At 40.9% G+C, this 15,865-nt stretch overlaps 1 protein-coding gene across 2 annotated transcripts in view; it reads left to right on the forward strand.

Moving 5' to 3' along the window:
- Positions 1-15,865, forward strand: part of NBAS (NBAS subunit of NRZ tethering complex) — a 445,751-nt gene that overhangs the window by 289,876 nt on the left and 140,010 nt on the right. For both annotated transcript variants that reach the window (XM_069973153.1, XM_069973154.1), the window contains exons 42-43: positions 1,344-1,454; positions 14,294-14,544. In XM_069973153.1, the coding sequence (XP_069829254.1) occupies positions 1,344-1,454; positions 14,294-14,544 (362 nt within the window). The remainder of the gene's footprint in view (positions 1-1,343; positions 1,455-14,293; positions 14,545-15,865) is intronic.

The following is a 15,865-nucleotide window of genomic DNA, read 5'->3' on the forward strand; positions in this document are numbered from 1 at the left end:
TTGATCCAGTAGTAAGTGCAGGGAAAAAAGCACTTTATAAGCATTTCCCATAATAAGTGTATATTGGGGATTTGTATAAGTTTGGGGGGGGGGCAATACAATACTTAAATAAAAAATTTTGCCAGACTTTTCCTTTAACCACCCCTCCTGTAGATGTGTAATAGGAAAGCATCTTGTGCTGTGTTTCTTCTCAGACCTAAAGCAGCAAATACAAAATCAATGAGCACAAACAAACTTCTCTCCCTCCCAAGAAAATATTTATTTTTTAAAACAAAATAAAAAGCATTGAGTGTTTACTGGATGATTAATCAGCCATCTCCGATAACATTTACTTAACTCATCTCCGGAGCTTCATTTACAAATGTCAGCTGCTTCCTGTCTTTTGCCAGTTGTATTTGTTTGTGTTTTTCCCAATTTTTATTATTAATAATAATTATAAATTTTTACTATGAATTGATAAAATGTTGGCGTCTTGGGTGCAGTGATGTTTATGTGTATCTGGAATTCAATATTGCTTATAATTGCTCTTTTCTAAGTGGAAGTGGCTTGTGCTCCAGTACAATCTATTCACAGGGAGAAGTGATAAGACCTTATTCACACTTTCCATAAATTTATCCGTAACTATGGATCCCTGATACGGACAAATTTAGGGCGCATTGATTTCCATTTAGTTATTCACACTGCCTGTAGTTTTATGGATTTGCATGATCCGCCATCCGTGCTGTAAAATAGGGCACGTCCTGGTATGGGCCGTAATTGTGGCACGGCTTCACAGAATCTACTTGGTAGAAGTCTAAGGGAGCGTCCATAATTGTTGTGGACATAATATCAATAATATCTGCTTAATATATGGATCAACTTAACTTTCCCGGATTTTTTTGCAAAAAATCCGGACTAGGCTAGGTTCACACTGCGTTTTTGCAATCCGTTTAACATACACGTTTGGATGCAATTGTGTTTCATCCATTTGGATCTGTTTTCTGTTGACTTCCATTATAAGAAATCGGTTCCAAACGGATGACACCCGTTCTTGCATCCGTTTGTTCCATTAAACCTATATTCTAAACAGATTGCAAAAACGCAGTGTGAACCCAGCCTTACGAATGCGTTTTTTTGCAGATTGCAAACATAATATAAGGCTGTTATTTCTGGAAAAAAACGCTATTCTTGCCGACTGTTTCAGGAATTAAGACCTATCCCTATTTACAAAAAAAACGAAAAACTTTTGTAATACAAACCACTTTTTTCACATCCTTAACAATTAGTAGTTCACCAGCCTCAAAGAAAAAAGATCAGATTTAGATTTTATGAATTTATAGATTTTTCTTTTTACTTTTCTCCAGGACCCTTGAAGAGAACGTCTACAAGATTTCCCTCTCGTTGGCTCAGCGATACAAGGTGCCCCTATGGGAGGTTTACATGACCCACCTGGAGTACTTGTTCTGCGACAGTGGGTATGTATTCTTCTATTCTTTTGTCATTTGTAGTTATTGGATAGTTAAATATTGTTACATGGCAGCATGACTTTACATGGCAGCAGTGTACAATAGTTATTAATCCAGTTACTTTAACTTAAAGGGAATGTGTCACCTAAATTTTATTTTTCTGATTAGAGTCGGATACAAAAATTGTTCTTTTATTCTTATTGGTTTCTATTTCCTGACTGTCATTTTTATTTATGTCACTCTTTGTACATTGTTATGGAGGAAGCCATATTTCCTGAACGGTTTGTAACAGCATTTAGTGACTTGCTTTACAGCAAGACTCATGGACATAGATGACAATAGACAGACTCTGTCCCCTTGAGATGGAGACGTTACTGAGCGCTCTCTATGACCTGTGAAGAGGTCATTCCACAGGGAGCTGCTATTGTCTCCTCTATCTACTAGTGTCACATGACGCTGCAATGCTGTACAGATCACTTTACAGCAGCCTTTTCCTATAACCACAGACACAACAGGAAGTCTCGGCTTAATTTTAGCCCCAGTTGTGAGAATGTAAACTGCAAGATCTCAGGATTATTTTATAATATAGTTAGAGAAATGGAAAATTTTAAAAAAGTCACCAAAAATTCTTTAAAAAACATTTTTAACATAAAAACATTATACACAAAGTTTCTGATGACACTGTCCCTTTAAAGTGGAATTACAGCAACACAATATGCAAATGAATACAAACACAAACTAGCCGGTACTCCTCTCATCCAGTCTAGCCTGATCGTACCTGTGTTTACTTCCCCCGATGGCATACTCCCCCTACTACTTATGACATTCTGAGCCCACAGCAGCCTGCGGAGTAGGTTTCTTCATCAGTGACGGAGTGACAACCGTTTGTTCACATTCCCAAAATGCGCTGCTGTATTCCAACCAGAAACCAGCGGAATTTTGTACCAAACCTTAACTTGACATTTAACGCATTGCGAACCGTGAGTATGTAGAAGGTTTGGCTGGTAAGATTTGCTTGATGATTGAAAAGTGAGCAATCGGGTTGATGTTTTTAGAGATGTCAGTAATATGGACAATGATTTAGCTGTATTAGATGAGTGGTCAATACAGTGAAATCTGCAGGAATTCCTAGTATTGTATTGGCTGTACTGTGTTAGCAAAGACTTCAGGAGAGAAGGATTTAGAGGTGGTGATTTCTGGTACAATCTGTTGGAGAAGGGAAATTATAGTTGCGTTTTTTGTTTATTTATTTTGTTTGCTTTTTGTGTGTATTTAGACATAATGCTACAGGTCAACCATTTAGCCCCGCTATAGGCATTGCCTAATAGATACACATGTATAGAATGAAGAAAGCCCGGCACTCACTTCCGATTCCAACATCACTTTATTTCATGGAATTAGATACAGTACATGTATTGAATGCATATTGGCCAGTCCCAACTATAGCTGACACAGGCTACAGACTGGCTAAAGCATGTATCTACTCTTGTAATATTGTATCTTTTGCTTAACCCTTTATTTACTGCAGTGTGTAAGTGACCCAGTGTTCTCTTACATGCTGCAACACAAAAAAGGGTTAATACAGAAGACAACTATCTCTCTCCTTTGCTACTCCTGCACTGATAACCTCTGACCTCTGTTCTCTGAGTTCATGCAGCGGTCAGGGGTTATCAGAGTAGTCAGGCAGAGAGCTAATTGTCTTCTGTATGAACCCTTTTTTGTTTTGCAGAATGTTAGAGAACACTGGGTCACTTACACACTGCAGTAAATAAGGGGTTAAGCAAAAGGACACAGGAGGATCTTATCTTCCCTGGGCCCCCTCCCTCCACGGGCCCCATAGCAACCGCCTTCCCTGCCTCTATGGCAGCTACGCCACTGTCTTGTGTACCAGGACTTCATTTAACTTGTGAAATCATGCATTATTCCTGAGCCATGTGCATTACAGTATCTGCCGAGTTCTGACCAACTTCAAACAAGATGTTCATGCATGACACCCCTGGCTTTCCTCAGGCCCCCATGGCCGCCATTGAGACCCATTGGCAACCAAAGCTCATGTCACAGTGTACTGACAGGGTGATAGATACCCATAAAACCACTCAGATGCTGCAGTTACCAATCTATCACTGCATCTCTTGCATTACCCAGCACTGGAGACTTTATGATCTGCTTAAAAAAGCCGTATGGGAATAAAGCGGAAAAAAAGAATATTTATAACGTTCACAGGAACACGTCATGAAGTAGCATACCCCCCCTCCCCCATGATAGCCCAGCAGCTCAGATCCTGTTCCTTGCACTTCTGAGGACGACTCTCCGGAGATGCTTACCCAGGGCTTGGCATAGTTACAGGAATGGGCTGCCTAGAACAAGGTATAAGCAAGGGGATTTTCATCACATAGAACTAAAGATGTATTTTTCCAATAGGTATTGAAATATAAGGACAGTCTTTCCCGCCTTGCTCTGATCCGCTTTAGTAAATACTTACATTATCCACTGACTATTCAGTTCTGTTACTGATTTTCTTAGAAAGTGTTTATGATGTTCCGTTCCCTTGTGTTTTTATCAGTAAATTATTGTGTGTTTCCATTCTCTTTATAAAGTGGTGTGTCCCTATATCCTTAAAGGGGTAGATAAAAAAAATCTTTCAAATCAACTGGTGCCACAGATTTGTAATTTATGTCTATTAAAAATCTCAAGTCATCCAGTACTTCCAACTGCTGTATGTCCTGCAGGAAGTGGTGTATTCTCGCCAGTCTGACACAGCGCTCTCTGCTGCCACCTCTGTCCATGTCAGGAACTGTCCAGAGCAGCAGCAAATCCCCATAGAAAACCTCTCCTGCTCTGGACAGTTCCTGACATGGACAGAGGTGGCAGCAGAGAGCGCTGTGTCAGACTGGAGAGAATACATCACGTCCTGCAGGACATACAGCAGCTGCTAATTACTGGAAAACTGCAGAGAATGCACCATTTCCTGCAGGAAGCTGTTAAAGGGGTTATCCAGCGCTACAAAAACATGGCCACTTTTGCACCACTCTTGTCTCCAGATTGGGTGGGGTTTGAAACTCAGTTCCATTGAAGTAAATGGAGCTTAATTGCAAACCACACCTGAACTGGAGCCAAGAGTAGGGGGAAAAGTGGGCATGTTTTTGTAGTGCTGGATGACCCCTTTAAGTATTGGAAGACTTCAGATTTTATAATAGAAGCAAATTACAAATCCCTGCCACTTTCTGTCACCAATTGATTTAAGCGCTAATTTGCAGAACCTTTACAAGGCTCCAGATCACTCATGTAGCCTAATAACATCATCATAGCCAACCCCCCCCCCCCCCCCCCCCCCCCCCATTTCCACTTACACCATAAGATGTGCGGATGGCTAGGAATGATTTAAAAGGGTATTCCGCTCACACTCCAAAAAAGAGGAAAAAAGTGTACAGCCTTTAGGGGCCTATTCCACGGAGCGAGAATTCGGCCGTGTCATCGGCTGATCGTTTATTTAGGCCCAAACCTAAAATCATCGGTCACTCACCGCGCATCGCTGCATGGAATAGCAATCTGCCTGGAGCATTCCTAATGATGAGGAGGGTGGGGAGGAAGGATGGAGGGGTGGTACCAGCCTAATGCATATACAAATGTAAGCCCCGGCCGTTAGACACAGCGCTGCAAGATTAAAAGTTGTTTTTAGGACATTAACTGCATCACTTGCTGAACGGACCCCAGGACAGATTTTGGATTAAAAGCAGCTATCCGAAGGTACAAGTGGTTTTGGGGGGGTCAGATTGTGGGTACAGAGTCACTTTTAATAATAATTTTCGCCGGACTTCTCCTTTAAAAGTGGACGTAAATTTTGTTTGTCCTTGGGAATAAGAATGAATCCGGCATGTAATACTTCTCCTTTCTACCGAGTCGCTGCGTTTCTTAGGATTCCACCTTCCTCAGCATCTTCACAGAGAGTGGTGTTGCAGTCTTGAGTCATCCATTAAGCCGCCGCTTTAACTTCCCCCTACATCTCGTGTCCCCTCTCTTTAATATCTGGTAATCGTTTTGCGAGGCCGAGACTCCTGCAGATCATTACTATTTCATCCCCCTCTTATATCACATTAATCCCGTTGAGCCTCCTGTAAATCCCGCGTATCCAGTCTCATCTATTCTCGTTTTCCTCTCCGTTTTCTAATTTATCTGGCTTCCTCTTGTTTTTTCTTTCTTGTACCCAGAGCCTCTCGCTATGTTATGTTTTTTCCCCATCATCTCGCTTTCTTCCTGTCTTATAATATAGAGGAAGAATCCTTACAGATATACCGCCATTACCATACTATCTATAGTTATCCAAGCCCTCCAGAGATACTTGCCCCGTGCTTTGTTCTGCACAGACATCGTATCTGCTGAAAACGCTGATCAGTCAGAATTATCTAGGGGAAAATAACATCTGTCGTTCACTTTGAAGTCAGGACGATCTACGGATCAACTGGACTTGGTGCCATTTCCCTATAGACTCGACTCAACGTGATCAGCTCCATCGCTGACCAGTACAAAGGTGCAGGGGATATATACGCCTATGGTGCAGATTATGGAGGGTCCCAGCTCATTACCCTTCAACAATGACATGTTACTCCTTACTCATTGATATTCCTTCAGAAACAGTTACCATTATAAGGCACGTTGGCAAATGACATTCATGGAGCTTTATTTTCCTTTTTATTAAGGGAATGTAAAAAAAATAAATAATATATAATATATATATATATATATATATATATATATATATATATATATACACACACACACAACAAGCAATGAGAAAGAGCTGAATCTGTGATATTATAAGTTACTGTACAGTATAGCAGCATGTGGTATATAATGTATAGTAACTGTATAACCCTGATAACACAGCAGCTGGATATGTGATATATAAGTTACTGTACAGTATAGCAAGCAGCATGTGGTGTATAATGTATAGTAACTGTATAACCCTGATAACACTGCAGCTGGATATGTGATATATGAGTTACTGTACAGTATAGCAGCATGTGGTATATAATGTATAGTAACTGTATAACCCTTATAACACAGCAGCAGCTGGATATGTGATATATAATTTACTGTACAGTATAGCAATCAGCATGTGGTGTATAATGTATAGTAACTGTATAACCCTAATAACACAGCAGCTGGATATGTGATATATAAGTTACTGTACAGTATAGCAGCATGTGGTATATAATGTATAGTAACTGTATAACCCTGATAACACAGCAGCTGGATATGTGATATATAAGTTACTGTACAGTATAGCAGCATGTGGTGTATAATGTATAGTAACTGTATAACCCTGATAACACAGCAGCTGGATATGTGATATATAAGTTACTGTACAGTATAGCAGCATGTGGTATATAATGTATAGTAACTGTATAACCCTGATAACACAGCAGCTGGATATGTGATATATAAGTTACTGTACAGTATAGCAGCATGTGGTATATAATGTATAGTAACTGTATAACCCTGATAACACAGCAGCTGGATATGTGATATATAAGTTACTGTACAGTATAGCAATCAGCATGTGGTGTATAATGTATAGTAACTGTATAACCCTGATAACACAGCAGCTGGATATGTGATATATAAGTTACTGTACAGTATAGCAGCATGTGGTATATAATGTATAATAACTGTATAACCCTGATAACACAGCAGCTGGATATGTGATATATAAGTTACTGTACAGTATAGCAATCAGCATGTGGAGTATAATGTATAGTAACTGTATAACCCTGATAACACAGCAGCTGGATATGTGATATATAGGTTACTGTACAGTTTAGCAGCATGTGGTGTATAATGTATAGTAACTGTATAACCCTGATAACACAGCAGCAGTTTGTAGATACAGGATGGAGATGCAGATCCCCATAATGCAGTAGCGTAGTACACCAGGCTAGAATAGAGAAGCAGGGCTGCTGTCTGAGCGCTGTGTGGTCACATGACAGCAATGGGGAAGGGGGGCGTGTTCACTATGAACCAGGAAGTGGGAATCACAGAGCTGTGCAGGAGGACAATGTCAGAGACTTCTCTATATGGTGTGAATAGCTGAGTGTTAGTGCAGGCACATTATAGCAGCAGTGTGTATAGCTGAGTGTGAGTGCAGGCACATTATAGCAGCAGTGTGTATAGCTGAGTGTGAGTGCAGGCACATTACAGCAGCAGTGTGTATAGCTGAGTGTGAGTGCAGGCACATTACAGCAGCAGTGTGTATAGCTGAGTGTGAGTGCAGGCACATTATAGCAGCAGTGTGTATAGCTGAGTGTAAGTGCAGGCACAATATAGCAGGAATGGAGAGGATGGAAAACACAAGGGCTAACAGAGACTGGAGCGAGCATGAAGGAATGAGCAGGACAGATGTGAGCACATACATGCAGCACTCTCTGAATAGGGTGTCTCTTACCTTCATCTGTTGCAGAGCAGCTGCATGCAGGACATGAAAACTTTGGGAGCTATATATATATATATATATATATATATATATATATATATATATATATATATAATCTTTTTTTATTTTTTTCCCCTTCCCCCCCCCCCCCCCTTTGGAATGACCTTTTTAAACTCCATTGACAGACCCACTTATTTGTATAAAAAAACTTACGGGCAATGTTTCATGGGAAAAATATTCAAATTATCTCCTCTCATCCAGAAGGAAGATAATTGTTTCCTATTGTAACTTCTCCATCAGTAATTCCACCTAGAAGAAGAGAGTTTTTTCTCTAAGGATTTAGAATAGGTCTTGTGAGCCCCCCCCCCCCTCCATGTTCCCAGCCCCCGGGTCTTCATACTTATTTCCTCTGTAGATTGCTGAATGGTCACTCTAACAAAGTAATTTAACTGAAGTGCAAATGGAAGACCGTCTCATTGCTGGCATGCTAAGCATAATTTAATCAGGAGAAATTACCTGAATTCATCATCCATATTAAAGTAAGTTTTAAAGCTCAGCTCTGGTGGCTCCTCAGATGGGTTACACGCATAGCAGAACAGGTTTCTTATATACTGTAGGAATTTACACTTCATTATTCCATTGGGCCTGTGAGACATCCCTTTGCTTTTGTAAGATGGGAAATTTGAACTAGGAAAAAGAAAATAGATGTTCATTTCTACGAGAAAATAGTACTTGAAAAGAGCGCCCCCTTAACAGTGACTTCCAGAGTGCCACTTTAAGAGAAAGCAGAGTGTCCCTTTTTAGAGCAAATACAAAAATGGCCGGTTAAAAGCTAATTGTTACCAACCCTTTAAGAGAGAATTTGGTACCTGCCTTTAAAACTGATTTTGGTGACCTGAGAGTTTCTATTGGCGGCTACATTACAGCTATTTGCATATGTGCAGTGATTGGCTGGTTACTGCTGTGCTGTCTGACGCTTGAATTCCTGAACATTCCGCCAGTCATTTCTATGGGAAATTTCTGGTAAAAACTTTACTAAAGAAGACAAATCTGATCGAAATCCAAAAATACTTAGCAAACCTGTCTCCGCTGAGGGCTTTGAAAAGCAGTTTGAACGGATTCTGTACACAAAGTTTTCTATATTGTGGCCATACGGTGGCACTGTAGCAGAGCTGAATACTGTCTGCCAGGCCCCTGTTTGCCTTATAGAGAGTCACTGAAGCTCTCTGCAAGAGGTGGACTTCATGAGTCATTTCTCACCTTGAGCCATTTTAACAAAACTATAGACAGTTCTTTGAGACTTCTAGGTGTGGCTAGTAAGGGCCCAAACAGAACATGTATAGGCTGTGGGCGATGACCACGATTAGAGTAACGAGACGGGATTGTAGCCCAGCCCGGTCAGCTTTCTAGATTATGTACCTGCAGAAGAGCCAAGAGTAGAGATCTCACACATGCTTGGCTTCGTCCAATACCGTGCGTGCTGCATTGGATTAGCCGTGGCTGCAGAAGTTGGATGGAGTCCTGGAAAGCATTGGCCTAAGGGTCCTATTACACGGAGCGATTTTTAACGACTAACGATAAACGATCGCATTCGAGATTGTTTGTTGTTAACCTGAAATTGTTTACCATATTACATAGAATGATGGTCGTTATGATCCGTTTACACAAAGCAAAAATTCGCCCGATCGATCGTTTAACGATTTTGAAGCAACAATTAGGTTTTTATAAAGATCAGCGTTTAGACAGATAAATTGTTAGAAAAATCGTTATTGCGATCGTTTTTAAGATTTCCTTAGCCCATCTCACACATAGGGTAAAAGACTTTGAAAGACTGTTTACACTAAGCAATCTGCAAATTTTTAGCGAACGGTCGACGACAACTTGAGAACATGTTGAAAGATCACAATGAACGATTTCTGGCTTGTCGCTTGATTGTTCGCTGTGTTTACACGAGCCGATTATCGCTCAAATACTATCGTTATCGCGAAAATTAGAAGGATAAACGTTCCGTGTAAACCATTAGTTAAGATCGTTACTATGATCGTTTATTCCTTCTGATCCCAGCAAAACAATGAACAATGTGCAATTACACTGAACGATTAGTGACAAATGCAGAACTTGAGCGAACGAATGTGGAATTACAGCGAACGATTAACGATAATTTTAGGTTCAGATCTAAATCAATGATCAATGACACACGAACGATTTTTCGATCGTTGCCTGCAATAACACAGATTGATTATCGTTTCAATTCGAACGATATAACGATTTTTCGCACGATAATTGTCACACGTAATAGGGCCCGGTTGCATCCAACTTCTGCAGCCACTGGTAATCAAATGCCGCTCTCTCAGGTTTGGACGAATCCAAGTCTCTAGGCAAGACATGATGTATGGACCATTGGACATTGGGTGGTGTATGCAGCAGGATTGGTCAATGGTCTTATATAGTGGCAGAGGATCGGGTTGGCCGACTATAGGAGAGTGATCTGATACTATCATGAAGCTTACACTGTGATTCCATTCAGAGCACGGAGGGGCGTTCACAGGTTACACAGCTGTATATAGAATGGCTTCATACCACCCCTCTATAATTACACTCTGGATAATTAGTCTCTTTAAGGTGTTTTTCCTGTAAGTTTTATTTTAAGCCTTGGTTTCTGTAGTGCTGTGATTGCCGGATGCTCGCCTTCCTCTAGTATACACACATATAACCTAGTACTAGTGAGTCTTTTCTGTGCACTGATGCAGCCCACCACGTAAATCACTTTTATTTCCTAAACATTTCATTAACCCCCTCGCTGGTTAGGCTCCAGATCTAACACACAAGGCCCCCTTTAAGTGCAGACGTGTAATGGATCAATGTCCCAGTGTAGTCCATCTCGGAGAAAGTCTTGGTTACAAAATGGAATCTCACGTAAATTTTACTGGAAGATTGGCCAATTCATTCTCCTGGGTGTTGTAGGCCAAGCAAAGCCTTCTGGGAAACAAATATGTAGATTAGCTCTATTCCAGCTGGACGGAAGCTCTCTCTAGTGCCACCTGCTGGAAGTAGCTTATTGGATCATCCCCAGCCACAATTTAAGGCCTCCTTATAGGTGAGACCGTAAGGGGTACTATTACACAGGCCGATGGGGGCCTGATAATAAATGTAAACGAGCGCTGATCTGCTAGATCGGCGCTCGTTTACTGGACCTATTACACGGACCGATAATCATTTAACAAAGGCTGCATGGACATCTTTACCGATGTCCTTGCAGCCCTTTCTTAAACTCTATACATTCCCTATCCATGGTCCAGGGCTCCTCCTGCGCTCTGCTTCTCCCCGGGTCGCCCGCGCTGCAGCTTCAGAGCGGCCTGTCTCAGCTGACAGGCTGCTCAGCCAATCACTGGCCACGGCGGTCCCCGCCTATTACACATAGCGATGCGTGGTTGGCGCCCGACAATTACAGGTCCAAACCTATATCAATGATCAGCTGATGATCGTTGTCATCGGCTGATCGTTGTGTTTTTTTACATGGAGCGATAATCGGCCGGATAGGGTCGATTCGGCCGATTATCGTTCTGTGTAATAGAGCCCTAAGGGCAGTCTTACACAGGACAATTACCATGCAAATTATTCTTATATTGTTCAAAATTAAATGATAATAAACAATTGTTTTGTGTCAATGCAGAAACGATCGAACGATCATCGAGAAATCGTTCGTCTTTCATTTGGTGCTAAAACCAAAAGCCTGGACTCCAAACTGAAACATTGTAGCGAGCTAGCAGAGAGAATAGGGAAGCAATAGATGATGTATTTAGCTCACAGAGCATTGTGTAGACTGGACAAGAACTTTTTTTTCTCTAGTCTAATAACTTGAGTAAAAGTTAAGAAGAAAAAAGTCCTGCAGGAAGTGGTGTATTCCTTCCAGTCTGGAGGATAGGAGAGGTTTTCTATGGGGATTTGCTACTGATCTGGACAGTTCCTGACATGGACAGAGGTGGCAGCAGAGAGTACTGTGTCAGACTGGAAAAAATACACCACTTCCTGCAGGACATACTGCAGCTGATAAGTACTGGAAGACTTAATATTTTTTTGAAACCAGTTTATTCAAAAAAATAAAATTGGAGAATAATCCCTTTATTGATTGTAGTTGATCTAAAGCAGAAATTAGTAACCTGTGGCCCTTCAGCTGTTTTAAAACTACAATTCATGTCCAGGCATGATGGGAATTGTGCAGTATCTGGAGGGCTAAAGGTTTCCCATCCCCGACTCTTTAATTCTGGCTTTCATTACATAGATATACTCCGGCTGGCCCAGGATGAGTGGAGATTTCATGTCATTCCTGTCTTGCTGGATTATTTCCCGATGCATCGCCCATTATTGAGGTTAAATATTATAAAATATATATTCAATAACCATAATAACAATGAAGCGGAGAAGCCAATTATTCTGATAATAAGCGCTGCCCCCACTTGGATCAATGAGAAGGGAAATTTTCTCCTATACGCGACGTGTAGGATGGAGCCGATTCCGTCCGGAGATAAACCCAACGTCAATATATCCCTGCGCACATAATATCGCCAATCGACAATATCTAATATTGTACATTATTGATCGTCTCCAGGCCGACCTGAGGCTGGGGGCTCCCCCTCCAAGGCTTTGTCTTCTTCCTCCCCCACAGTTATAGGGTACTCAAGATTTATTTATTTATTTTTTTATAATTTTAGAGCAGCTTCTCAGTAATTTTCTAAACCAAAACACACATTATATATAGATGGGGTTGTATATGAATCTATAGGCGAGCTTTTACTGCTGCGTACTGAAGGATTTCTCACAATGCAGGGAGCGATAATAGCGGCAGCAGCCGGAGCTCTTAGCTCAGATCGGATGATGGTTATTGTGACAAGTTCTTTGTTTACTTCCTGGTAAATGCAGCAAAAATAGTCACAGCTCCGTATCCTGTAATAGCACAACTGTATATGTGTATGGTGTAAGAGTGTCTGTCTGTCTCTATCTATCTATCTATCTATCTATCTATCTATCTATCTCCTATCTATCTATCTATCTATCTATCTATCTATCTCCTATCTATCTATCTATATATCTATCTTCTATCTATCTATCTATCTATCTATCTATCTATCTATCTATCTATCTATCTCCTATCTATCTATCTATCTATCTCCTATCTATCTATCTCCTATCTATCTATCTATCTATCTATCTATCTATCTATCTATCTATCTATCTATCTATGTATCTATCTATTATCTATCTATCTATCTATCTCCTATCTATCTCCTATCTATCTATCTCCTATCTATCTCCTATCTATCTATCTATCTATCTATCTATCTATCTATCTATTATCTATCCCCTATCTATCCCCTATCTATCTATCTATCTATCTATCTATCTATCTATCTATCTATCTATCTCCTATCTATCTATCTATCTATCTATCTATCTATCTATCTATCTATCTCCTATCTATCTATCTATCTATCTATCTATCTATCTATCTCCTATCTATCTATCTATCTATCTATCTATCTATCTATCTATCTATCTCCTATCTATCTATCTCCTATCTCCTATCTATCTATCTCCTATCTATCTATCTATCTATCTATCTATCTATCTATCTATCTATCTATCTATCTATCTATCTATCTCCTATCTATCTATCTTCTATCTATCTATCTTCTATCTATCTATCTATCTATCTATCTATCTATCTATCTCCTATCTATCTATCTCCTATCTATCTATCTATCTATCTATCTATCTATCTATCTCCTATCTATCTATCTCCTATCTATCTATCTATCTCCTATCTATCTATCTCCTATCTATCTATCTCCTATCTATCTATCTCCTATCTATCTATCTATCTATCTATCTATCTATCTATCTATCTATCTCCTATCTATCTATCTCCTATCTATCTATCTCCTATCTATCCATCCTTCCTTCTCTGTCCATTTAGTTGCAGTATAAAGAGCCCAGTAGGAGACCCCCGCTCTCCACCCCCAGAGCCTCGTACAATTTGTCTTCGTACAACAGCCTTGGTTATTGCCCCAAGGCAGTGGATGAAGAGGACAATATGGTGCTGGCAGCTGCTGCTGCATATTGTTCTTTATGTTGCCTTATGATGGTGCACACCACTGGCAGTCCAGGCATGATGGGAGTTGTAGTTTTGCCACAGCTGGAGGGCCGCAAGGTTCCCTACCCCTGATATAGATCCTCATTAGCATACCAGACAACAAAAATAATGGAACCAAGTTCCATTGAAAAGAGGTTTGGCAGCGGACGGTGGAGCATTTACATCCACATAGATGATGATGATGCAGCAGGCTTTTTATGCCCTAGATCTTCTTCGACGTCCAATATCTTGTATTCCCTCTTCTAATATACAATGTTTTATTTACAGATTGTCCACAACAGAAATAGAGGCACGAGCCAAATCCCTCGGCCTGTTTGACACCTTAAAAACGAACCCTGAAGCTTTCTACGAGCACATGGCCAAATACGTCTACCCCACCATCGAAGGCCGAGACCTCCAAAGACTGCTTTACTACTTCACCCTGCTGGAGAACTGCGGCTGCTCGCAGTATGTCAGACACACCATCAAGCCCGATTCTCACGTGAAGCTACTGAAAAAGCTGAAGGCAGTGGCATCAGGTACGATCACCCCGAATAAGACGAGAAGTGAGAAACCAGTCGGCCTGGTTCAGGTGCCACTGTGACTGCATCAACGCTGCGACTGGCTGCATACATTACCAGAAATCTATATGCACGTCTGTTCTCTCCAGTAAAGAGCACAGTTAACCTCTATGGTTGGTGCGTTCATTTACTATGTATTACCGGCTCCTTGTTAATCAGAGGCCTGACCTTGTGTCTGAATCCTATTTTTGCACATAATTATATGGCTTCAGGCATGAGCGGATAATAAGCCTATACATATAGATGATGTCCTGGATTTTACACCAATATATATATATATATATATATAATTTCCTCTACATTGGAATCTGATAAACCAGAAAGCCCGATTGGTACATATAGTTTGTTACAGATATTAGTAGTGTATATTATGCTCATACCTCTAGAGTTGCTTCACATGAACCTTTCCAGTTATTTTCTATAGTTCCTGTAGCAGGAGGTGATAATGAAGTGTCGCATCTACAACCTCACAGAGTAATAACAGGTAGAAGGAGCGATGCCGCGCCGGCTTCACGCCAGGTTACATGTCGGCAGAAGGCGGCTACATCTGGCTTCTTACCTGTTACAGTAACACTAGCAGCAGAGTCCCAAGGGCGACATGTAGCAGGGCTGGCTTATGTGTCGTTCTGTCAGTGTGAATATCAACCATGTGAGTAATGTATTCCTGCCAAGGAGGAGGCTTCTGGTTATTTCTGCACATATAGAGCCTGTCCGTATGCACATATGGGTCCTAAAGAGCCTGTCCGTATGTACATATGGGTCCTAAAGAGCCTGTCCGTATGTACATATGGGTCCTATAAAGCCTGTCCTCATGTACATATGGGTCCTATAGAGCCTGTTCGTATGCACATATGGGTCCTATAAAGCCTGTCCTTATGTACATATGGGTCCTATAGAGCCTGTCCTTATGTACATATGGGTCCTATAGAGCCCGTCCTCATGTACATATGGGTCCTATAGAGCCTGTCCTTATGTACATATGGGTCCTATAGAGCCTGTCCTCATGTACATATGGGTCCTATAGAGCCTGTCCTCATGTACATATGGGTCCTATAGAGCCTGTCCTCATGTACATATGGGTCCTATAGAGCCTGTCCTCATGCACATATGGGTCCTATAGAGCCTGTCCTCATGCACATATGGGTCCTATAAAGCCTGTGCTCATGTACATATGGGTCCTATAAAGCCTGTCCGTATGCACATATGGGTCCTATAGAGCCTGTCCTTATGTACATATGGGTCCTATAGAGCCTGTCCTTATGTACACATGGGTCCTATA

Source organism: Dendropsophus ebraccatus, chromosome 6 (assembly GCF_027789765.1).
Source record: "Dendropsophus ebraccatus isolate aDenEbr1 chromosome 6, aDenEbr1.pat, whole genome shotgun sequence".
Classification (NCBI taxonomy): Eukaryota; Metazoa; Chordata; class Amphibia; order Anura; family Hylidae; genus Dendropsophus; species Dendropsophus ebraccatus.